General features: G+C 50.9%; 2 protein-coding genes and 1 non-coding gene across 4 annotated transcripts; 1 reads left to right on the top strand and 2 right to left on the bottom strand.

Moving 5' to 3' along the window:
• The first annotated feature begins 505 nt into the window (after positions 1–505).
• On the top strand, positions 506–1,918 carry LOC124651676 (E3 ubiquitin-protein ligase PUB23-like). The gene has a single exon (XM_047190724.1). It carries the CDS (start codon positions 506–508, stop codon positions 1,778–1,780), a length of 1,275 nt encoding a protein of 424 aa, XP_047046680.1. The 3' UTR covers positions 1,781–1,918.
• A 3,311-nt stretch (positions 1,919–5,229) lies between these two features.
• Positions 5,230–5,301, bottom strand: TRNAP-AGG. Its single transcript has one exon. It is a non-coding gene; the product is annotated as a tRNA-Pro (tRNA).
• Positions 5,302–6,395: 1,094 nt separating this feature from the next.
• LOC124652552 lies at positions 6,396–17,154 on the bottom strand. Of its 2 annotated transcripts, XM_047191585.1 has the most exons (5): positions 16,914–17,154; positions 8,173–9,463; positions 7,875–8,087; positions 7,649–7,782; positions 6,396–7,433 (listed from the first exon to the last, which is right to left on the bottom strand). In XM_047191585.1, the coding sequence occupies exons 2-5, from the start codon at positions 9,369–9,371 to the stop codon at positions 6,628–6,630; spliced, it is 2,352 nt and encodes a 783-aa protein (XP_047047541.1). In that variant the 5' UTR covers positions 9,372–9,463; positions 16,914–17,154; the 3' UTR covers positions 6,396–6,627. The 2 variants fall into 2 exon arrangements, with proteins under 2 accessions (XP_047047541.1, XP_047047540.1); XM_047191584.1 differs by lacking the exon at positions 16,914–17,154 and having other exon boundaries at positions 8,173–11,283.
• Positions 17,155–23,469: the final 6,315 nt, after the last annotated feature.

A 23,469-nucleotide genomic window follows, 5' to 3' on the forward strand; every position in this document is an offset into this window, starting at 1 on the left:
AAACTGCATTAATAAGGAGCGGTGGGATTACAAGTTACACAGAGGACCCTGAAAAGAAATGTGGAAACGCCATCGAGTCCTTCTCCACCGGAGTTGACGAAAAGCTCGCCGCCATGGCCACCCACGCCGTCACTGGGGACGGAACCACTTGGGACAGGGCAGGTGATGGACTGCATGTAAGAAAAATAAATGGAAATGACGGTCAAGCGCCGGTGGCGAAGACCACAACGGTCTTCTCGGCTCCGCCGGATTCCAGAATCAATGTCCATATGCATGCAAACACAACCACCCCAAAATTCTCCATATGTTTAATTCCTCACATTGCATTGCACACGCATTCTGCACGCATCGTACGCACTATACCGTGCCATATGTCAATCACCGAGTGATGATATGATCACACAGTGACAGTGTGGATGCACTGCTGGCTAGCTCGTGTTTTCTTCCGAGGTTATATAGTTTACCTGTCCATGGGCGAATGCATTCACTTAGCTTGCGAACACACATGGAGTCGTCGGGTGGCGGCACGGCGCCGCACCACTTCGTGTGCCCGATCTCGCTGCAGCCGATGCAGGACCCGGTCACGGCGCCCACCGGCATCTCCTACGACCGCCGCGCCATCGAGCGCTGGCTCGCCGACGGCCACGCCACCTGCCCCGTCACCGGCCGGCCCCTCGCCCTCGCCGACCTCACCCCGAACCACACCCTCCGCCGCCTCATCCTCTCCTGGGAACCCGCCTCCACCACGGTGGAACCAGCCAGCGCGCCGTCGTCGGATCGGCACGACGATCCGGGACTCGACGCGATCGTCGCCAAGGTGATGTCACCGGATTCTTGCCCCGCGGACGACGTGCTCCGGGAGGCGGCCGCGATGGCTTCTGTGAGCGGCTTTGCGCGGCGGTGCATGCTGCGCGCCGGGGTGCTCACGCGCGTGCTGCGTCTATTCGCGTCCTGCGGCAAGAAGAGCTCGCGGGCGGCGATGATGCCCACCCTCGACGCGTGCTTGGGTCTCGTCGACGCGCTCTACGTCTCCGCCGACGAGATACGGCCCCTCGTCGTCGACAACCTCGCCCTCGTGGACGCCCTAACGCACGTGCTGGTCACGCACGACAGCGGGAGCCTCTCCGACGGCGACGTAGCAACGAGAGAACACGCGGTGCGTCTGCTGGAGTCGGTGACGGAGGCGGCCGACGCTGCGCTTCTCGAGCGGCTGCGTCCGGAGCTATTCCGCGCCGTCACCGCGGTGCTGAGCGACCGCACTACTGTGTCCCCCGGCGCGACGCGGGCGGCGCTGCGCGCGCTGCTCAACGCGTGCGGCAGCGGCAAGAACCGCGTGCAGATCGCCGAGGCCGGAGCAGCGCACGAGGCCATCGAGCTGGAGCTGGCGTCCTGGCCCTCGTCCCCCGGCGGCAGCAGCAGGCGCGTCACGGAGCTCGTCATGGCGCTGCTGGCCCGGCTGTGCGCCTGCGCGGAGGGGCGGGCGGCCGTGGCGGCGCACCCGGCGGGGATCGCCGTGGTGGCGAAGCGGGTGCTCCGCGTGTCCGCGGCCGCCGACGCGTGCGCGGTGCGCGTGCTGGCGGCGGTGTGCGGCAGGGCGGCGTCGCCGGAGGTGGTGCGGGAGATGGCGCGCGTGGGCGCCGTGGGGAAGCTCTGCTGCGTGCTGCAGGCGGACTGCGACCCGGACGTGAAGGAGACGGCCAGGGCCGTGCTGAGGATGCACTCCGGCGTCTGGTGCGGGTCGCCCTGCGTCAGCGCCTACCTGCTCTCTAGGTATCTCTAGCCAGTTAGATACTACCGTGTTGCAGTTGCACAGTTGCATGGTTGCAGCTTGCGACGCAACATTGCAACATCGTGTAGATTAGTTGGACTTTGTTGGTTCGTTGATCAATTCTTTGCTGGTCTGTACATCCTCGATGAACTCATAAATCCTCATACAAATGAATGTGATGTAAATTTATTGCCGGAGAATTTCCATCGGGTTGATGCTGGACACATATTACATTTACATCCCATTAAGTGAACAGTTGAGTGAAGATTTCATTGCTTGGCACAAGACGAAAATTTATACCTTTGCGGGAGATCTGCTTATTATGTCGAGTGGGAACATCAATTTGTCGCAAAGAATAGACTGAGTGATAGACAAGGATGCCCAATCAAGGTTAAAAATTTCTTGTCAAGGGAATTGCATGGAGTGCTGCAGAACCGGGGACAGAGGCAAGGGGGGACGAGGGGGGTGGGGGCTCCCCCCCCCCCCCCTCCCCCATGCTCATGATTTTTCTTTGAACACAAGTCATGGCAGCTCCTTATTTGTGTGATTCTAGCTAGTTCTGCCCCCCTCAAGATTGCCCCCTTATACTTCATCCCTGGCTCCGTCCTGTGCAGAACATGGCAATATTAGCTTCGAAGCATATCAAGGTACAGGCTCAATGTCAGCTGGGTTCGGAGGACATCATTCATCTTCTGGTTAGATGTGCGAGAGCATCGAGAGCTGGGTTTGAATTCAGTAATTGAACATGCTTTGAAGGTTGATCGGTTTGGATTGACGTTAGTTGCTGGTCGAAACGACGAGAAGTGGAGGGGAGGGGGGGAGCGTATGTTCACATGCATACATGGTGGAATCGGAAGCATACAACTTTTTAGCAAATCTAATCTGTAAATAACAACTTGACAGGGAAAATAAGGAACATGCATGCGTGTCCAGCACGTGTTCTGAATAGTACGAGTCGGCAGTATGACTTGGAGTTGAGTAATGCTACACCTACGGAAATCACTTACGAAAATCACCTACGGACTCACTTTGTGCATAGCAGCCAGGAAAGAGAGATCCTATTTTCGCGCACAGAATCCAAACCAAACCAACACATTTGTTCCACGTCACTCCGTACGTGATTTTGTAACCAAAACAGTCCGTAGATCTAGGATTATTGGTTGGAGTTGCACTATCCACATTTCGACCGTATGGAAATGAAGACAAGGAACGTTGACATGCATTCTAGATATAACATACAAACTGTTTAGCTGACTCGCCAATTCCATGCATGCTTAGTAAGTAATTGGAAACCTATTTGATATTGGATTTCGAAACGAAAAGCGCCCGTGATACAATTGTTCCACGGACATCACCATAACAAGCTCTTCGAGTTGAACATCACGCATATTGGAAAACTCATAGCCAAATTATGGCACACGAAGGCAAATCTTCTTCCATCCACTCCCTAAAATAAAGACGTTACTTGACGGCCCTGCCCTTTTGCACCATCCGGTTTGAGCGAGAAAGATGTAAGATCTCCACCGGGGAACCCTATATCGGCGTCGGCAGATGCGCCGGCAATGCTCTATTAGGAGCGCCACCACCTGCTCCTTAATTTGAGAAGACTTTATAAACACCGGCGGTCCCAATAATAATTCCAAATAAATTTTAAACAAGCAAATATAAAATAAGCTGCGAAATTTCATTCAAATTTATGATTTTTTACAGAAGTTTGAATGAAACTTGAACTAGACTGGACTAAAATAAATCCTAATCTACTCGACGTCGGTTCGGGCGCGCAACAGGCCTACCTCGTCGTTGTTCCTCCCCTTTGCCGCTGCTAGACGCCCCGCCTCTCCACCCTTGCTTTGCGTATCTGGCGGTGCAGCATGGCCGCCGATGACACTGGAGCTTGTCAGCGGCACTACCCCATCAGCGCCACCTGCCACCTGCCACTGGTGAGACTCCTCGTTTTGGGCAAGCCTCACTTGCTCTTGGGCGGGCGCCTCGGCCTAGCGCTGACCGCTAAGCTCAAGCATCCTCTGCCGCTCGGTCGGCATGAGGAAGCGACATGTCTCCTCATTGCCCGCCCCCCGGCGTGAGATCTCGACGGCATGCTCAAAGTGGGCGCGGTTGATATACTCCCCCTCTTCCTCCTTCAGTCTCCGAGGAGCTGCACGTTGAGGGAGGCCAAGATCGCGGCCTGCTCCGGGTCGCCGTGGAACGGCTGCTCCTCGCCCCATTATGTCGCCTCCTCCGCCGCCTCGGCATCTGCGTCTAATATGAACGCCTCGTTCCACTCGTCAAACTAGGAGTCGTCGAAGTCATCGAAGTTGAAGTCCGGCAGCTCGGACTTGGCGTCGGGCTGTGGCGGGGCCACAAGCTCTAGCTGCGGTGGCTCTGGCTATGGCGGCTCTGGATGCGGTCCAGGCTTGTGGCGCTGCTAGCGGCGTGCGACCGTTCCAGCCTAGCATCGAGTAGGTAAGTAGTCGCCAGCTGGCGCGACATTGTTGTGAAGAGACCAGGGTTCAACGGAGGTGAGGAGAGCGACGGTGGTGGAGAGGCTAGTGCGACGGAGGTGAGCGAAGAGGACACACAAAATAGGCGGTGGCGATCCGCGGCGACTCATTTAGGGCGGCGTCTGCGCGTGAAGAACCGGTGGCTTCATTAACGGCAACCCGCCCAAAGCATTCGGCACGGGGTTGCCGGCGATTGTATTGGGCTCCAAAACTGATCGTGTACTTATTAGACGCGCCGGTGTTGCCCAAAAAACACGTCAAACATGGATCGCTATAGAGCGCGCCGGTGTGGCCTAAAAACATGTCGAATCCCCAAATTGCTATTGGATCGCTATAGAGCGCGCCGGTGGAGATGCTCTAAGCACCGGATAAACTTTAAAATGCAGAATGCAAGATAGATCAAACCATCCAAGAGACATGCATGTAAGCAAAACAAGAAGCGAAGAAGTTGCAGGCCGGTACGCGTGCACGTGCCTAAATTGTACAGTAGTTTGTCTGGTCCCACATCGTCTGAAGCCTAGCGGCACGTGCGGGATTGCACGGCCATGTTGTGTGTGTGAACAAGAAGCGAAAAAGGCACGGGATCAGAGGAAACACATTCTCCAGAGAAGCTAGACCGATCGACGTGAAATTGACTCGAGATCAACGATTCCTATTGATGTTGCCATGTGCATGATGTATCGAGGGGCAGGTACATCTCCCCATGCATACACCACAATTTCTTCAGTTCAGACGCCTACTAGACTGTTATTAATAAAACTTGAAGTTATTTGGTCCATCGTTGAAACGGTCAGAAGCTACATACGCGTTTTATGACATCGATCACAGCGGTCTTCAAAAGAAGGAGAAGGAAGAAGAGACTCTGGTCGTGTCCTGCAAAAATGACCAGTCAGTCGGCCTGCCACTAGCTGTAAGTCTATTCCTTATGATGGCTAAAAAAAAAAGCAAAAACGAAAACTTGGGGCATTCCGAGAATTGAACTCGGGACCTCTCGCACCCTAAGCGAGAATCATACCACTAGACCAAATGCCCTTTTTGATAAAGTTTGGTCTGGTAAATATTTATTATATACGTGAATAAATGACAAAGATATCAGACGTGTGCTACTTTGTTCTCCAGTGCTTGGATCTGTGCTCACTTGCAGATGCTCAAATGCCGACATCCAGCTCTGTTTTCAGGTTCTGCAAGTCCTGGCCCTTGGATTTTCACGGAGCGATAGAGCTCGACTGCTGGGAACTGAACTAATGGATCAAAATGGACTTGAAAAAACCATGTGATAGACATGGTGAGCAACTAAACAATTGTTATACAAATGGACTTGCAAAACAAAATTAGGCAACAACCATTATTCGTGTAAACAGTCCCTTTGCTTCTCTTTAGGCATCTTTTTTTACAGGAGCAAAAGGCAAGCGATCCACCACTCAGTACACACGAGAGGACTATCATCACAAATATACGAGACACGATCGATTCTGCTTGGTCGGTGTTGACATGATCAGATTCTTTCAACCCTGCATATCCGGTTCAACGCACGGTCGTTTCTTTCTTTCCTCGCCGTCCGTTTCTTATTCCATTGTTCATCACCAGTCCAAGAGTGTCAAGTCCCCTCAGGGGTCAGGGCTTCATCCGCGTTAGTGTTGCACAAATGTCTGCTCACAAGATTAATTCAAGTTGATGAACGCAAAGTCCACACTCGTATGCGGCGCAGTCATGTATGTGCAACTGAATGCAGGTTCCATGTTACAAATATGCAAAGAACATCACTCTATTTCTGAACATTGCAAATAACTATGCATAAGACCTGTGCAGAGAACATCACTCTATTTCTAAACATTGCAAAGAACTATGCATAAGACCTGTGCAGAGAACATCACTCTATTTCTGAACATTGCGAAGAACTAAACATGCAATGCAAAATGAACCAGTGGCACCAAGGAAGAGACAGGAACCGTCGCAAACTAGCTAGCTGTAGTTGCAGTTCAAACTCAGTCAAACAACCAGTAATACGAAAGACATCTTATGCATAGTGCAAAACCACATTGATAAATCTTACGTTGCTACGAAAACAAGTGCGCCACGTATCTCAAATGTGTTCGCAAGCAGAGAAGTAACACAGCGCAACCAAATGAGATGCGAACAGTACACATAACAAAGGAAACATTATGCGTCTGGAGAACAGGTGCAATCATGGGAGAATGTTTACATAGAAGTTGACCCGAACTACAGTTCCACTGCTGAACTGCAAACACAAAAAAGTCCTAGCAGACATGCTGCCATTTCCCAGACTTGGACATATCAAGGGTCGGATCAGCCATGCCTACACCATGGTGACACGTCAGGATGAGCTCGGGGTCCTCTCTACCCTGTTCCTGTTGCTTGGCCAAGACCTGACCCTATCATCTCCCCTCGCATTGCAACCACAACAGAGCCTTCACGTCGCATCTCCTCGATGAGGTGCTCAATTCTTGGAGTTTGTCGGACGACGAAACCAACAATTGCTCCTGTGGGGACACTGAAGCTTGAGTGCATCTGCCCATCATCATTTGCAGACATTGCGGCAGGCATGGTAGGAACGGAAGTAGCCCCCTGTACATTGTTTGCAGACACTGCAGATGGCATGGTAGGATCTGAAGTAGCCCGAGTTGTGTCTTCATCAGGTATCGGTGTGTTGGGTCGAGCCATTGACGGAGTCTTCTGCTGCTCCCTACCTCGCCCCTCTGCCTCTTCTGGAGTTTCAAGTCCAACACCCACGTTTAACCCTGCAATCATGTCTTCAGCAGGTATTGGTGTGTTCAGTCGAGCCACTGACGGAGTCTGCTCCTGCTCCATACCTTGCCCCTCTGCTTCTTCTGGAGTTTCAAGTCCAACACCCACATTTACCCCTGCAACCATGTCCTCAACAGGTATCTCTGTGTTGGGTCGAGCCACTGACGGAGTCTGCTCCTGCTCCATACCTTGCCCCTCTGCTTCTTCTTGAGTTTCAAGTCCAGCACACACATTTAACCCTGCAACCATGTAGCCCTTCTTTCCCACACCACGATCTGCAGCATGCTGTTTCCCCATCTCCTGTGGACAATGGCCTATGCCGTGTTGTTCGTCCACTGTGGCAAACTTCTCTTTTCTAGGCCTGAATACCCCCCACAGGTAGGGTTCCCCTTGGAAGGCTGCAAGCAAAAAAGAAAGTGTGGTAAGTCACTACACCCATGAGCAAAAGATCACAATGTAAGCAAAAGCTTACATACAGCTTCAAGAGGTGTTGAATTATTTCTAAATGATGATCAGTATGGTTACACTTGAGTACTACTAATGATGCTGTGAATCAGGTGCAGCATCATTTTTTGTTGCAAATATATGTCCAGAAAAAACGAAGGATACATACTTTTGTATTGTTCAGGCAGCAAAACAGAAGAAAATATCAACAACTCAGCCTCATCAACAACAGCTCGTAAGACCATATCATTCTCTACAACTTCTTTAACTAGTTCATCGGGGTCTGCTCCGTCTTCATCTTGCCTAGGGTTAGAAACCAGTAAAGATTAGACTCCAAATGCTGCAAATGATAGAGGTGATGCAAATCAAATTAATGTCAAAGGGTAGCAAGACACCTCGTTTTGGCCGGAAAGAAATACAAGGCAATGTTATCATCAGTGGGTCTTGATGCCTCAAAGCTCTTGGGCCAAGCCTCCAGCCTAGAAAGCTTTGTTACTTCAAGCATTGGCGGCAGTGATCTTGATAATTTCGACACCATGTCACAGTATTTGGTTGACAAGTGTGCAGCCAATGAAACACATTCTTTGCTCTGAGTCTTAATGATTCCACTGTTGAATAAGCAACCACAAATATTAGCATATATGGAGAGTACGTATGACACTTCAAAACAGAACAAGAAAGCATATGTTCTACCTCCAAACAGATTCATCGATGGGAAGGGAGCTATACTGCTGCAGCTTGAAAGATTCTGAAACGAAATGATGAGAAACTTCGGTAGGACAATCCTTGATGACAGCTGTTTCTGTTATCACAGCAGTACCACTTTGAGCCCCCACAAGCTTTTGATCAGTACCATCCCTCATTCTCTTCTTTGGCCTATCATCATCCACATGTGCACCAAGCTTCTCTTCCAACAATGGTTCTGTCATCTTACTTTTATACTTACCATCATTGGCTTTTCCATCACTCACAAGTGCAGTGTTCTGTTTTCTACTATCAAGTTGAACATGCACATTCATTGATTCTGCATTCTGCTCCATGTTGCCCATGCAAGCTGCCTTGGTTGTTTGGGGTTGGAGACGAACTTGAGTGCCCATTTCAACATTGCTTGAATGGCCATGCACTAGTGAGGACGGCGGTTTGTTTGAAATGCTAAAAGTGGAATTTGAGTTACCGTTTGACCCTATGAAGGTAGGCTTTCTTGAGGAAAATCCACGCCGAAGGCGAGAGGGCCTAGACTCCGCGGACATAAACCGCTCAATATTCTTCGGAGAAGGTACCGAGCCACCATTTGGACATGAGGATAAGGGCAGAGACTTCTCAATATCCTTCGGCGAAGAAATCATGTCATTGTTTGGCCTTGAGGGAGATGGCCTAGACATCTGAATATGTTTCGACAGGGAGGTTCCACCATTGTTTGGGCTTGAAGAAGAGGGCACAGGCTTCTTGGCATTCTTCTCCCAAGAGACCGACGCATTGATCGACCTAGAGAAAAAAATCCTATTCTTTTCTGAAGAAACCACAACGCTGTTCGGTCTCGAGGAAGAGGGCATTGGATTCTTGGTATACTTTTGTCGAGAACCTAGGCCATTGTTGGGCCTCGAGGTAGAGGGCCTAGCATTCTTGACATCACTTTGAAGAGAAACCTTACTATTGTTCAACCTTGAGGACGATCGTGCCACATCATTTGGCCATCGGACTACCCTAGTGCAGCTAGGCGCCTCTAAAGGAGTTCGCCACTTTTTCTGCATTGCGGCAGCAACGCCACCTCTTTTGTTAGAGTTGTTATATGTCCCTTGTGCCCTGAAATTCTGTACAGTTTTCCTTGCTTGATTCGCGCTCATTGTCCAGAGTCTACCTGGTTTCTTCTTTTCAAATCGCTTGGATCCCATCTTCCTCTGATAATCTAGGGACTAGACTCAATGATTTTTTTATGGGTAGAAAAGTGTGAACGCCTAGGGATATAATTGCATCCAAACAATATCTACAGAGGAAACACCAGGACCTAATCACTCAAAGGGAAGAGAACGAATAATTGATTGATAGTTGTAATTTTTCAAGGAACACGGCAAACTTGCTCACTAAACTTCTACCACAGGTGTTATAACTTCAAATGGTGCAAACCTCAAGGCATGTTTCGTTTGCTGCTAACCGGCACCACTGGCAGGTTGTCATGTCTAAACAAACAACGCAGGTTATGGCACAAGATAGCAGATTTAAGCAACGTATGGCAAAGAGATTAGATCAACAAAAGTTGGCAAGATGAGTAAACCATAGGGCTAACGAAGTTTGATAAGCCATATCAATGGCAACTAATGACTAATATTCCCCTACCTTTGATTTAGAAATAGAGTAAAAATGTGAACCAAATGGCAAACAATATAACATAAGCCAAATCTATGGGAAAATCAAATGCCTAAGAAATGATAACACACCAAGCGTTTGGGCATAACAACCTTAGGCTACAAATAAACGTGTGCTTACTACTACGGCGCTTGTGCCAAAAGCACAACAAAATGTTACAAGACCCAATATCTGCTAATAAATAAATGCATGGTACAAATGTTCTGACTAAGTTGGTTGTGGATGGAGCACTTCTACAATATATAGGGCATATTAATAATAAAAATATATTATAAGCCTCAATATAGGCTATGTTGTAGAAACGTGTATCGTGTAACTGAAGGGACCCCAATCCTACTAGACGCCTACATGGACAGAAGTCAAGCAAAGTCAAGCCAAGAACAGGACAACAAGGTCCCTCGATCCTGGAATGGTCAACAAGTAAAAAAGACAAGACAAGAAATACAAGAAAGAGTCGATGAAACCATGAAGCTAGAAGCCCAATAGGTGCCTAGTTGGACTAGTTTTACCATTGCACCCCATGGCCTAAGGCTCTCATCCACATCCCTCATGGGCTAGTAAACCTAGTTTTACCATTGCACCCATCCTACCTACCACAATGAAGGGTAGCTTCGGTCATTTGTCAAAGATCACTCCCCTATACAAAACCCGAAGGGGTGGAGGGCTCATTCGTTCACTTCACATTCGATACAAGAAGGGAAAGGCCTAAAGCTCCAAATAGTCCTCGGCGACTTGGACCGACATCATTTGATAGCTTGACTTTGCCCCAAGAAGACTGTGATGGCATAGCTCCATGCTCAACACCCTCGATGCTTTCCTAATATAGGATTAAGCCGCGTTCCAACAAGGCGGCCTAAAATACTACAAAAACATAAATTTTCAACTCTCGCGTACACCATTCTAAACACTCGCTATTGAACCACGTCACTCAAGACACCCCCTGGCCATATGGCATTGATTTCAAGAATAGTGGCTCCGTCTGTGGGAACGACGTCGTGACATCGAAACTATTCACCGACACCAAGGTAAGAGCTCCGCCTCCGAAGCAAGTCGTTCCCAACAAGGCCAATGCCTCGCAAAGCAATTCTCACTCGAGCAAGAAAGAAGATTGGTACCTCCGATGCTCATGAAGACGACTGGGCTGAGGTCGGCAATGTCAGACGAGGCGTCGAGGGCGCCGCTACAAATAACCTACGTATCGCCCAACTCGCCTAGGTGCTCGAAGAAGTGGTTCCTGCCGGTGCGGATCAACACCAAGACTACGCCGAGCCTCGACATGCCGCGAGACCTGAAACCACCTCTCCAAATCGAAGACATTAGAGTTACCTCAAGAATCTCATCAACTCCGGCGACATCAGCCTCGACGCTGTTCAAATCCTATTTGGGGTGGCCATTCAATGCTTGAGGCTCTCATCGAAGACATCAAGTACCTGCTTCTCCTGCTCCGACATTCAACTTTGGCGCTATTTGGCACACCGCCATTCAACTTTGCAAAACATGCTATTTGGCACACCGCCATGAGAGACTTTGGCGCTACGAGGGAGACGACGAGGAGGCCCACGAGCTACGCCAAAAGTTTGGTACCTCCGATGCTCATGAAGGCTGAGGTCGGCAATGTCAGAGGAGGCGTCGAGGGCGCCGCCATAAATAACCTACGTATCGCCCAACTCGCCTAGGTGCTCGAAGAAGTGGTTCCCGCCGGTGCGGGTCAACACCACGACTACGCCAAGCCTCGACATGCTGCGAGAGCCAAAACCACCTCTCCAAATCAAAGACATTAGAGTTACCCTCAAGAATCTCATCAACTCCAACGACATCAGCCCTCAACACCGTTCAAGTCCTAATTGGGGTTCAATGCTTGAGGCTCTCATCGAAGGCATCAAGTAACTACTTCTCCCACTATGACACGACGATGTTAGATGGAAAATACATGGCTCAATGGCAAACTTGCATAAGTCAATCATTGGAGCCACACTCCCCCGCAACAAAAATCCCTTAGCAAGAGCTTCGGCAGACTAGCACATCCTTCGCGACAGCTCAGGGAAAAAAAGCCCTTTGTGACACTTCAGGTAAAACATGCCTATCAATAACTTAGGCAAGAAAACACTTTACGATAGCTTAGGCAAAAAAAAGCCCCTTGCAACAACTTGGGCAGAAGACCTAAGCAACAGCATAGGCGAGAAAGGCCCATGCCACAGTCTGACATAACTCTAACATGGGGTCACAGGCTACAACTGAGACGCAACAACGCCGTAAACTTTGCAAAACATGCTATTTGGCACACCGCCATCACAAACTTTGGCACTACGAAGGAGACGATGAGGAGGGCCACGAGCTACGCCAAGCAAAACATGCTATTTGGCACACCGCCATCACAGACTTTGGCGCTACGAGGGAGATGACGAGGAAGGCCACGAGCTACGCCAAAGATTTTTGCCATGTTTTATAGACAAGGCTAGCAATTCAACATTCGTGCAATAAGCGGAGCCACCAAGGCCTACACCGCCTTTCCCCTCGAAAGGAACAGCTCAGAAGCCGCCGCCGGATGGGATTTTGCGGCACAATCTGCACCGCACATTCCTTTCCCCGTACTAGGCTGCATCTTGGCCAAGTGCCCGCAGGTTCAACAAGGCCCACAGGGCGTTTCCCTTTGCCTGACCATGGTTCAGATGCTTTTGGCGATGTTTTAGCCCAAAACATAGCTAGGACTCAGTTTTCTTTCGTCTTTTGCAGGCTTTGTCTGAAATCACCAAAAGGGCTCCAAGTTCTGTGGTTTTCCATAACAGTTCCTAATATTTCGGGGAATTTGTAATTTTTCCCCTTTATAATCTTTCCCTAGCATTCCAAGAAATCGCAAGGAGGCCGTCTAAATTTCGACTTATAATCATGAAATAGGCCACAAGTTGCTCTATTTTTCACACTTAGGTTCCCAAATGACCAGATAATTACTGAATGGACCCTGATTGGCCAGTATTTTCATCATTAGGTCCCAAAGCGATCGAATAATTATCAATGGCCCACGTTGCCCTAATTTTTTATCATTGGTTCACCAAGTGGCCAGGAAATTATCAAATTGCCCTTGATTGCCACGCAATTTCATCAAAAGATACTGAAGCGATCAGGAAATTACCAATTGGACCTCGATTAGCCCAGATTTTCATCAATCGGTCCATGAGTGACCATACGACTGTAGAATGGCCCTCAAATTTCGTGTGTTTCTCAGCAGAAAATGTAAGGCCAACATCTTGGCCACCATGCGGCCGCCAAAGAATCCCCCTCTCCTCAAAAATAAAGGAGAGTGTCAATGGGAAGGGCTCGCCATCCGGCCCAAGATGAAGGTTCCTCAAAAATCAAGACGAGGATTTTTCTAGATCAAGAATTTCCTACACCCACCATACAAGTCTCGTAACTACAGCTCACAAGTTGAAGGGACCCCCCCCCCCCAAACCTACTAGGTGCCTACATGGACAAAAGTTAAGAAAAGTCAAAGAAAGAACTGGTCAACAAGGACCCCCAGTCATGTCATGATCAAAAAGTCAAAGATCAAGAAAAAAGACAAATAGAAATACAAAGTCAAACATGAACGCATGAAGGGCTACTTGGACTAGTTAGCCATTGGCTAAGGCTCTCATCCACATTCTTCATTGGCTAGTGGACCAAGTTTAACCATTAATTGTACCCATCCTACCTACAACCATAAATGGCAGCCTTGGCAATTTGTCAAGGACCCCTTCCCGATATAAACCCCTAAAGGATGGACAACTCATTCGTTCACCCTCAAGATGGTTAACGAAAGACCGTATTTTTGAGAAAGATGATACTTCCTCCATCCCAAAATGTAAGGCACCCAAGGATTAATCAAAAGTCAATGTTTTCTAAGTTTGACCAAGTTTATACACAAATATGAGAAATTACATTATTGAATCAATATCGACAAATTCACCATAAACTATATTTTCTTAATATGTTCATTTAATATTGTAGATGCACATGTTTTTTTCCTAAATATTTGGTCAAAATTAGTAAGATTTGACTTTTAACTAATCCTCGAGCGCCATACATTTTTGGACGGATGGACTAGAAAGAGTTAAATATTTGATAGAAGGTAGGAGCAAAGGCATTTTGATAATAGGGTACAATAGATAATACAATTTTTTGGCGATAATATTAGATGACATAAACCTAGATTATTAGTTGTCTAGATCAGCTGACCAAAAAAATTACCATCGTCCGCAATCCATTATGAGCAACTGTATTCAATACATAAGTAGCAAGTCCAATGCTCGTGTGTTCAAATTAATGAACAAGCATTGCAATCAATTGAAATCTATAAAGAATCTAGAACTAGCAAGACTCGTCGCTGCTTCTCAAACAAGGAATGTATCAAATCAAATTAAAGAAAAATTGGGCAAGCAATTAATTAGATGAATTTGGTTGTGTTAACTTAGTAAAAAAGAAAGATACTTTTCTAATAGTCCACCCCAAGCTCATTGATGGTTGTCTTAAGCTACAGATAATATAGGCGGGGGCCTATAATACATTCCAAAACTACAAGATAATTTTTTAGGTCATGTCATTGAGACACATCTTTGAGCTCTATCAAACGCCATTATAATTGGTCATGTATAGATGGTGCTTTTTGGGTCATGTCATTAAGACTCATCTTTGAGCTCTATCAAATGTCATTATAATTGATCATATACAAATGTTGCAATCTTGAAATATTATATATTACTAACTTTTTTTGTTAAAACTACATAAACTTCATGTAGAAACTAAAAGTGAACCACGTTTTTAGAAAACATTAAAAAATACTCCTAAAAGTGGATTATAGTTCTCCAAATTATACATATCATCGCACCATTGGCTCATACATCAAAAATAAATCTACACTCATGCTTGATCAAATAATTGTTCGAGTATAGCACACGTTCAACAGTATTAAAAATAAATAAGACGCAAGTAACAACTAGCTAACATGCATGCAATTGTTTTTTAACTAATAGTGAATCACAATTAGGCAAAAACATAGATGAAAAATATTAGTACTAATAAATATTTTTTTTTCTTTCTCCAAACCCAAATAGGTGAGGTCTAGTAACCGCCTCACCCAACCAACAGCCACCTATTTGTCATGGGCATAGGCTCTAGCACTCAGAATGGTGCAACCATCTACAATTTGTGACACCCTAGCCCAAGGTTTAAAAAGATTGACTGAATACTCATACCAACAAGGTACATCTTTTTTCTCTAGAAGCTCATCACCAATATGCTTAGACGAGATGGGGGACCTCCCGTTTAGTTTCCTAGAGTGCACTATGCGCTACAAAAGACTTATGTTGGTTTGTTGGACCATTCTTCTAGAGATATGTCAGGAGTAACAACCGCTAGCCCCGGAGTGGCTAGAGTGTTCAATTTGACATCATACCAACAAGGTGCATCTTCTTTTTCGAAAAAATCCACTCCAAAGAACCATTGGGTTGCATGCTTGCACGCGAGCATTTTGGGATGGTGACCTCCGACAAAATTAGCATGCTTGGCCAAAAGCAATTTGGGGATTGTTGATGTGCCTAAAAGTTCCCCGAGTTGTGCAATGAGTGAGCACAAAGTGTACTAGAAAAGGTTGTTGGTTTGTCGGGTCATCCAGGATTCTAGAGAGCTAGCAGGAGAAGATTGTTGGTTTGTTGGGTCATCCAGGATTCTAGGAAGCTAGCAGGAGAACCGCCAACCCTGAAGTGGTTAGAGTGTTATTGTGTACAACTTTAGGGCTCCTTTGATTCATAGGATAGGAAAAGCATAGGATTGAGGATGTCATGCATAGTTGAATCCTATGGGAAGAGAAGTTCCCTTTGATTGTACCAAAGGAATTTTCCATGAGGTATGATCTAATGTTTTTTCCCATTGGATTTGCACTACAAGCCTATTGGATTAGTTCCTATGGGATATGTTCCTATGAATCAAACAACTAGTAGGAAAAATTCCTATAGGATCTAAATCCTACACTATTCCTATGCAAATCCAATGAATCAAAAGAGCCATGCCTACTTGGCAATCAGTGAGATTCATCGATATATGAACACATGTGCGAACACCAGCAGCACATCAAGGAAAACAACTCCCAAGTACAGTGTCAACCTCAAAATTAGAGAAGATTTAACATGTCTTAATGCTCAATTGCAATATTTGTGTACTATTGTCTCAATAGCTATGTTTGATGATACAATGTAGCCATGGGTGGAGCTAAGTGGTACATGGTGTGACATACATATATAGATCATTATATATTAAATAAATACAGAAATTCCAAGTAATATATGGTTTTTAGGGTGCTACGTTGGCTACACAGATGAGCCCAAAATTCCAAGTAGGGCCATGAGCATTTTCCTTTAGAAGTTGAGCATGCAAATGACACAACATATCTACTCAACAAAGTATGGCTGCACAACATCCCATAGGGCACAAATGCCTACTCATGGCAGCAACGGAAAGACGCATATATTATTAACATCAAGGCATTCCATAGCAAGAACGTGGAGAAGCTTGAACATCCCAATCTGTGTAACTCAGCCAAAAACCCATCTTTTTCTCTCCTTTCTATTCCAATCTTCACAAAGTAAGTCTTAGGTCAGTTGGTTCTACCGCCACAAAACCCGTCTTTTTCTCTCCTTTCTATTCCAATCTTCACAAAGTAAATCTTAGTTCTACCGCCACAACGACTTAGATGCTGCTCAACACCACTTGCTGGAACCAGGACGATTACCCATTGGAAATGAACCTTCACCCATCGTAAGTAACAAATCCCAAACACAACCAATTCGACTAACAGATCTGTAGCTAGCATGCAACGAGCCACACCAAAACAGGGCATAATCAAACCAACAACAGATAGCAGGCACATCCAGAAATAACAGATACACGCAGACGGAGCATAGATCTTGGGGAATAGCAAATAAAATAGGAGAAAAGGAGATCTTGCAACGAAGAAACTGGGACTGGAGTCTGGCGCTCTGAAAAGCATCCTTACGATCAACTCCTAGCCCGTGAATCCCCAAGCGAGAGCCATCTCGTACCTAGATAAGACGAACGAACTCGCCGACGCAGGCCCGAACTCGTCGTTGCGCGCCACTCGGAACTTGGCCGGCGGCTCTCGATCTGTATCTCCTGGCTGGCGGCTGCTGGAGAAACCCTAGAGAAACCCAGCGCGGAGCAAGAAAGCGGAGGGGGGAAAGAAAGAAACGAAAATCGGAAGAATAGGGGAGGGGAGGCGCCCCTGCTCCCTGCCGCCCTATTTACAGGCGGTGAGGCCCGGTAACGGCTCGTCCAACGCGAAGAATGTTAGAGCATCTCCACTCGTCCCCCGAACAGGCCCCCGGCGATCCGGACGGCGAAATTCGGCCCAGTCGCGCCCCCGGTTTCTCGTTTTCGTCCGGATTTGGCCCTTCATCCATCCGGCGAGCCCACGCCATCCCCGGTCCCCCGGGGCGCGCTCGGGGACTCCGGACGAAAGATTTTGGCGCGAAACGTCGTGTGGACCCGCGTAGTCGGCGACTGGAAAACTAAATCCTGTCGATTTTCCCTCCAATTTGCTTGCATATCCCCATTCCCTCCAATTTTCCCGCCGAAATTCCCCAATCTCCTCGTCTTCCAGCTCCAGTTCCCGGCGGCGGCGTCTTCTCGTCCACCACCACTCTCCTACTCGTCTTCTCGTCCACCACAATGCCGCCGAAGGCGCCGGCGAGGAAGATGCGGGCGAAGAAGACGAAACCGCCGGGCATGTCGAACGCCGAGTGGGCGGCGGACGAGAAACGGCGCGAGGTGGAAACAAGCGCCAGGGCGGAGAGGGTGAAAAAAGCCGCCGTCAAGAGGGCGGCGGTGGCCCAGGACGAACAAGCGAGGATGATCAGCATGGCCCTGAGCGGCGGCAGCGTGTTCCCCGGCCAATGGCCGACGCAACCAGTTCCCCGTCGTCCTTCTGCCCTTCGCTGTACTCGCCGTCGCCTACTGGCGTGTTCCAAGAGGGCGCCTACGTCCAACCGTCCAGGTCCACGACGTCGCCGCCCGAGCTTGACGTCGGCGGCGGCGTGTTCGAGGACACCTCGCCGGCCATGCGACGAGGGCCGCCACAGCGGCGATGGCGGCGCCGAACGAAGAGGAGATCCACGAGATGATCACCTCCGGCTCCATGGCCGCCGCTGCGAGCCCGGGGTTCTTCATGGCCGCCGCCGCTGCGTGCCCGGGGTTCTTCACGCAAGAGGAGACGAGGGCGACGGCAGGCCGTGGCGGCGCGCAACGGGCATCGGGAGGATGTTGCCGACGGAAGCCAAGCCGTCGAAGAAGATGACGAGGAAGAAGAAGAGCCAACTCAAGCCGCCGCCAACCTGTCGAAGGGGAAGAAGAAGAGGAAGAAGGACTCGCCGCCTGCCGAACCTCGTATCAAATGGACGCCGAAGGAAGAGGAGTGCCTCGCCGAAGCTTGGATGACCGTGTCCACGAACGGCATAATCGGGGCCAATCAGTCGTTCGACACATGCGGCTTCGAGTGAAGCGGGCGTACGAGGAACGCAAACTCGTCGATCCCTACTTCAACAAGACGAACATGAACGTGTACCGGGGAGAGAAGGCAATGGCCACCCATTGGGGGATCATGCGGACGGCGTGCGGCAAATGGCACGGCATACGGGAGGAGGTCGACAAACGGCCGATCGGCGGCCAGGACTTGGAGCAAAAGGTATGCTCCGCCGACCCCGCATCACCGAGGTACATCGTCGTTACCCGACCCGTATCGCCGTGCTCTTTTTTCCCCAGCTGCGCCGAGCTTTGGACATGTACACGGACGACACCGGCCTGCGGTTCAAGTTCCTCAACGTCTACGCCCGCCTCGAGAATTGCGAGAAGTGGAAGGAAACTCGCACGACCCTCTCGAAGAGCAAGACCGAGCAAGTACAACCCCGACGCTCCGGCGGCTTGCGCGGCGGAAGGGCGCCCGAACTCGGCCAGAAGAAGCTGAAAGAGCTCAAACGAACGGACAATCCCGCCGACAGGATGCGGGCGTCGATCGACAAGTGCTCGGGCCGACTTGAGGTCGCACGCCGACGGGAGGAACGACAAGTTCGACGGCAGGTGGCGGGAGATGCTCGCCAATCAAGGCGTCCGGATCGCCCTGCTGAAGACGACGGCGGCGGCGAAGAAGAGGAACACAGACTTGGCGTTCCTCATGGGCGGCGGCGACATGGAACTGATGGACGAGGAGACGAGGAATTGGTACCAGGGCCACCGCAGCGACATCCTCCGAGCCACTCCGGCCAGTCCTTCGTCGTCCCCGCCGGCTCCTACCTTTTCTACCTCACCATCTACCTCGTCGGCTCGCGGCCGCTTCGACGTCCACCGCCCGCTGCTTCCTCGTCGCCCGCCGCAGCCGCTCCGGCCACGGCGTGTGAGGGAACCGGTCCGTCGGACACCGCCGTGCCGGCCGGGACTGCCGACGAGCCTGTCTCCGTGTAATTTCCCTCCGATCGCCGATCTGTGGCTGATCCTTTTGCTCCTTTTGCCGATCAACTGGCCGTACTTGTAGCGCGAAACGGCGATTTGTTTGAATTTAAACTCTATCCGCCGAACTCCGGGTGGACGACTGGAAATAGGGTACTCCCCACGACTTAATTTCGTCCAATCCGGCGGTTGTTTCATCCGGATTTGGGCGTGGGGAGCGCCAACGAGTGGGGATGCTCTTAGACCATCTCCAACAGACGTGCTAAAAGCCCTGCGCGGCAAAAAAATCGCCGGTTTGCCGCGCGTGGGTGTTGCCACGCTGCTCCAACAGATGCGGGAAAAAGGCGCGCGCGCCAAATGTTTTGCCGCCCGCGCGCTTTCGCGCTATCCCGCGCGGGAAACTTGCCGCGTGCGCTGCCGCGCGCGGTATATCACGCCACGCGCGAACGCGGCCAACTGCCACTTCCTCCACGCGTCGCTCTCTCTCCTCGCCTCTCTCCCTCCCGCGCCGCTCCACCTCCGGCCGCTCCGCCTCCGACCGCGCCGCCTCCGCGAGATGCCTCCGCGCCGCCGCCCCTCCTCCGGCTACCACGGTGTCCGGGCGCGGCCGAGCGGCCGGTTCGACGCGGCAATCCGCTCCGGCGAGGAGCGGATCCGCCTCGGCACGTTCGACACCGCGCACGAGGCGGCGCAGGCGTACGACGCCGTCGCCTGGCGGCTCGGCCGCTCCCGGCGGACGATGAATTTCCACGATGTCTTCACGCGGGAGCAAGCGGAGATGTTGGCGCCGCCGCCGCCGATGATCACGCGCGAACAGCAGCGCCGACAGCGGGAGCTCGAGCAGCGCCTCATCATCGCCGAGCGCGACGAGACGCTGCGCCTCGAATGGGCGCGCCGCTTCCCCGAGGACGTCGCCGCCACGGAGGACTTCTACGGAATCCACGCGCAGAAGGAGGAGGAGAAGGCGGCGATGAAAGCGAAGAAAAAGGCGAGCCGCGAGAAGCGCCGCGCCGAATCCGCGGCGAGGAAGAAGGCGAGGGCCGAGGCGGTGGCGAGGAGGAAGGAGGAAAAGAAGAACGGCGCAGGGCCGTCGACCATCGTCCTCTCCTCCTCCTCCTCCGACTTCCAGTGGACGACGACGTCGACGCCGGTGTCGGACACGACACTGAGCAGCTCCGACTTCGACTGGGAGTCCGACGATCAGTCGGAGGAGTAGATTATTAGTATTTTCGTTTAAATGTCGCATTGTATCGCGCACTTTAAAATATATTCGTATTTTCGATCATATTTGCATAGTTTGTTTGATGAATTTTAAAAAAAAAACGGTCAGATTAGCAGTTTGTGACGCCCGCGCTGCAAAATAGAGCCTCTGCCGGAGGTGCGTTTTTCGCACACCAACGCGCGCTGCAAAATACAGCCTCTGCCGGAGGCAGATTCGCTATGCCGCGCGCCAGTGGTATACAGCGCGCCCAATCGCCGGTATAGCGCGTCTGTTGGAGATGCTCTTAACTCCACACACGCACAAATCTGATGATAGACGACCGCCTTGCCAAATCCAACCACGAATGGCGAGGATAAGAGCATCTACACCCGCGTCCCCCAAAGCGTCCCCAAAGCAATTTGGAGCGCGCCGGACAAAAAAAATGTTTCAGTCGCGTCCCCTAACATTTTTGTCCGGCGCCCCGATACGGTGTTCGGCGCCCCGAGCCCGTCCCCGTCCCACAGGGGACGCTCCGGGCACACCGGACACAGCAAAAAGCGAGGCGAACCGACGCGGGCCCGACGCGTCAGCGGCTCGGAAACCTAAAACCCCGTCGCCTACCTTTGGTCAAGCGACGTTAATGGCGTCCCTGTTTTTTCAGGCGACGCAGGGACGCGTCTCGTCGTGCATGGCCGCGTGGCCGTCCGCGCTGGCGTTATTGCGTGCAACCACCCCGCTGCCGCCGCTGTACATTAAGATGCCCTGCAGTTCGTCCCAATTTCTCACCGCTCCCAAACCTTCTCGTCGCCGCTTCCCTCCCGCGGATCTTCTCCTCGCCGCTCCAAAAATGTCGAGCTTGTCCTCCCGCAAGATCGCCGCGGCGAACGGCTTCGGCCGCGGCAGCCTAACCGTGCCGGAGGCGTGGGCGTTGTACCACGCCCAATATCCAGTCCCGCCGGACATGCGGCTGCCAAGCAGCGGCGGCTGGAAGATGGCCGTGAACGGCATTGGCGTCCCGCCGCCGCCGAAGCCGGGCACGGAGCAATGGAGGGACGGCATCAGGGCCCGGCGGGCTCAACTCACCGCCGCCGAGCGGCATGATCCGACGTGGGCGGCCAACAACAACGACGACTGGTGGAAGACGTACTTCAAGGCGAAGTACAACGTCGAGATGCACAGCACCCAGGGGCTCGTCGGCGGGCCCAATAGCTGGAACAAGGACGGTCGCGCCTCGTTGCAGGGGCGTTCGGGCGCACCCTCGAGAACGTCATCCGCGGCATCCGCAACGGCGCTCCAAGGTTGGAGACGCCGTCGTCACCACCACCGTCTCCTCGAGGAGGACCACCGCAATGGCAGCCGAGGAGGACGACGTACTCGTCCTCCTCGCACTCTTCTTCCTCAGGCGATCGACACCGTCCTCGTCGTACCGCTCGACGCCCTACACCGTCCCCAAACGGGAGGTGAAGGAGGAGCCGACGACGCCCGTGAACACGAGGCTGTTATCACCAGAATTTGACCAAGTCAGAGGTGGGCCGCGTTCAAGATGGGCTTGGAGATTATATATAGAAGAAATACGTGAATCGGCCTTACATGCAAAGTTTGGGCTAGTTTGCCCTTGTATCTGTAACATATTAGATTACGTGTCGGTTAGGAGTTGGAGTTTTTACCCGTGCACGGTTAGGTGCACGCTCGAATTAGAAAGTCCCTTGGACTATAAATATGTATCTAGGGTTTATGGAATAAACAACAACCAACGTTCAACACAATCAATCTCGGCGCATCGCCAACTCCTTCGTCTCGAGGGTTTCTCCTGGTAAGCACCATGCTGCCTAGATCGCATCTTGCGATCTAGGTAGCATAAGCTTATTTACGTTGTTCATGTGTTGCTCGTGGTGAAGCCTTTTTGATGGTGAGCAACGTAGTTATCATAGATGTGTTAGGGTTAGCATTGTTCTTCGTATCATATGATGTCGTAGTGCAACCCTTATACATCTAGCCGCCCTTACACCTATCTTAGGTGTAGGGGCGGCACCCCGCTTGATCATTGTTTAGTAGATCCGATCCGTTACGGTTGCTCCTTGTTCTTCAAGGATTAGTTTAATATCCGCAATAGTTAGGCCTTACAAAGGGTTGGAGGATCCAGCGGCGTGTAGGGTGTAGTTTGCTAGCCCTAGACAGGATGTTCCGGGGATCAACCTCGTGTTGGTTTTTAGGCCATGTCTACGATCGGCTTACGATCACCGTACGCGAGCGCGAGGCCCAATCGTGAGTAGGATGATCCGATTATGCGGTGAAAACCCTAAATCGTCGTAGATCGCTTTAGCTTTATCTTGATCAAGCAGGACCACCATATATTCGTACACCTCGTATGAATCATGGGTGGATCGGCTCTTTGAGCCGATTCACGGGACAACCTCGAGAGCCGATCGAGGCTCGTATTTAATGTTTACGTGTATGCCATGCGGGAAACTAAGCGAGGCATCATCCAACACCTTCCCGACCGGGTATAGGTCGGGTGGCACGCCCTTGCGATAGCATCGGACGTGCGACCGGAAGGCTTTGCGGGCCGTCGCTGCGAGGGACTGGGGCCAGCCGCAGCCCTAGTTGTTCCCGGCTCTACTGTGTTGCCAGTCGCTGCCCGCCGGTGGGTTTCTGACCGCAACACATTCTGGCACGCCCGATGGGACAATCTTCGACATCCACCGCATCGCCATCTACATCCGAGATGGCGGAAAGCACTCCGGTCAAGTACGAGGATCTGCACGACGAGCTCAAGAAGAAGCATGACGAGATCAAGGCGGTCCTCGAAGCCGAACTCATCGGCTCTTTCCACGGAACCCGCTCCCACGGCATCGGGTGGAAGGGGTTCTCACCGAAGGCGCACTCGATGGAGTGGACCTGTCCGCCCCGTCGGAAGAACGCACCGAGTCGCTGCGTCG

Source organism: Lolium rigidum, chromosome 5, assembly GCF_022539505.1.
Source record: "Lolium rigidum isolate FL_2022 chromosome 5, APGP_CSIRO_Lrig_0.1, whole genome shotgun sequence".
Taxonomy (NCBI): Eukaryota; Viridiplantae; Streptophyta; class Magnoliopsida; order Poales; family Poaceae; genus Lolium; species Lolium rigidum.

Coding starts and splice junctions, on each gene's coding strand:
- LOC124652552 (XM_047191585.1), bottom strand. CDS start 9,371: ATGGGATCCAAGCGATTTGAAAAGAAGAAACCAGGTAGACTCTGGACA. Junction 8,088..8,172: donor ATCGATGAATCTGTTTGGAG/GTAGAACATATG, acceptor CTTATTCAACAG/TGGAATCATTAAGACTCAGA. Junction 7,434..7,648: donor GCTGCCTGAACAATACAAAA/GTATGTATCCTT, acceptor TTTTGCTTGCAG/CCTTCCAAGGGGAACCCTAC.
- LOC124651676 (XM_047190724.1), top strand. CDS start 506: ATGGAGTCGTCGGGTGGCGGCACGGCGCCGCACCACTTCGTGTGCCCG.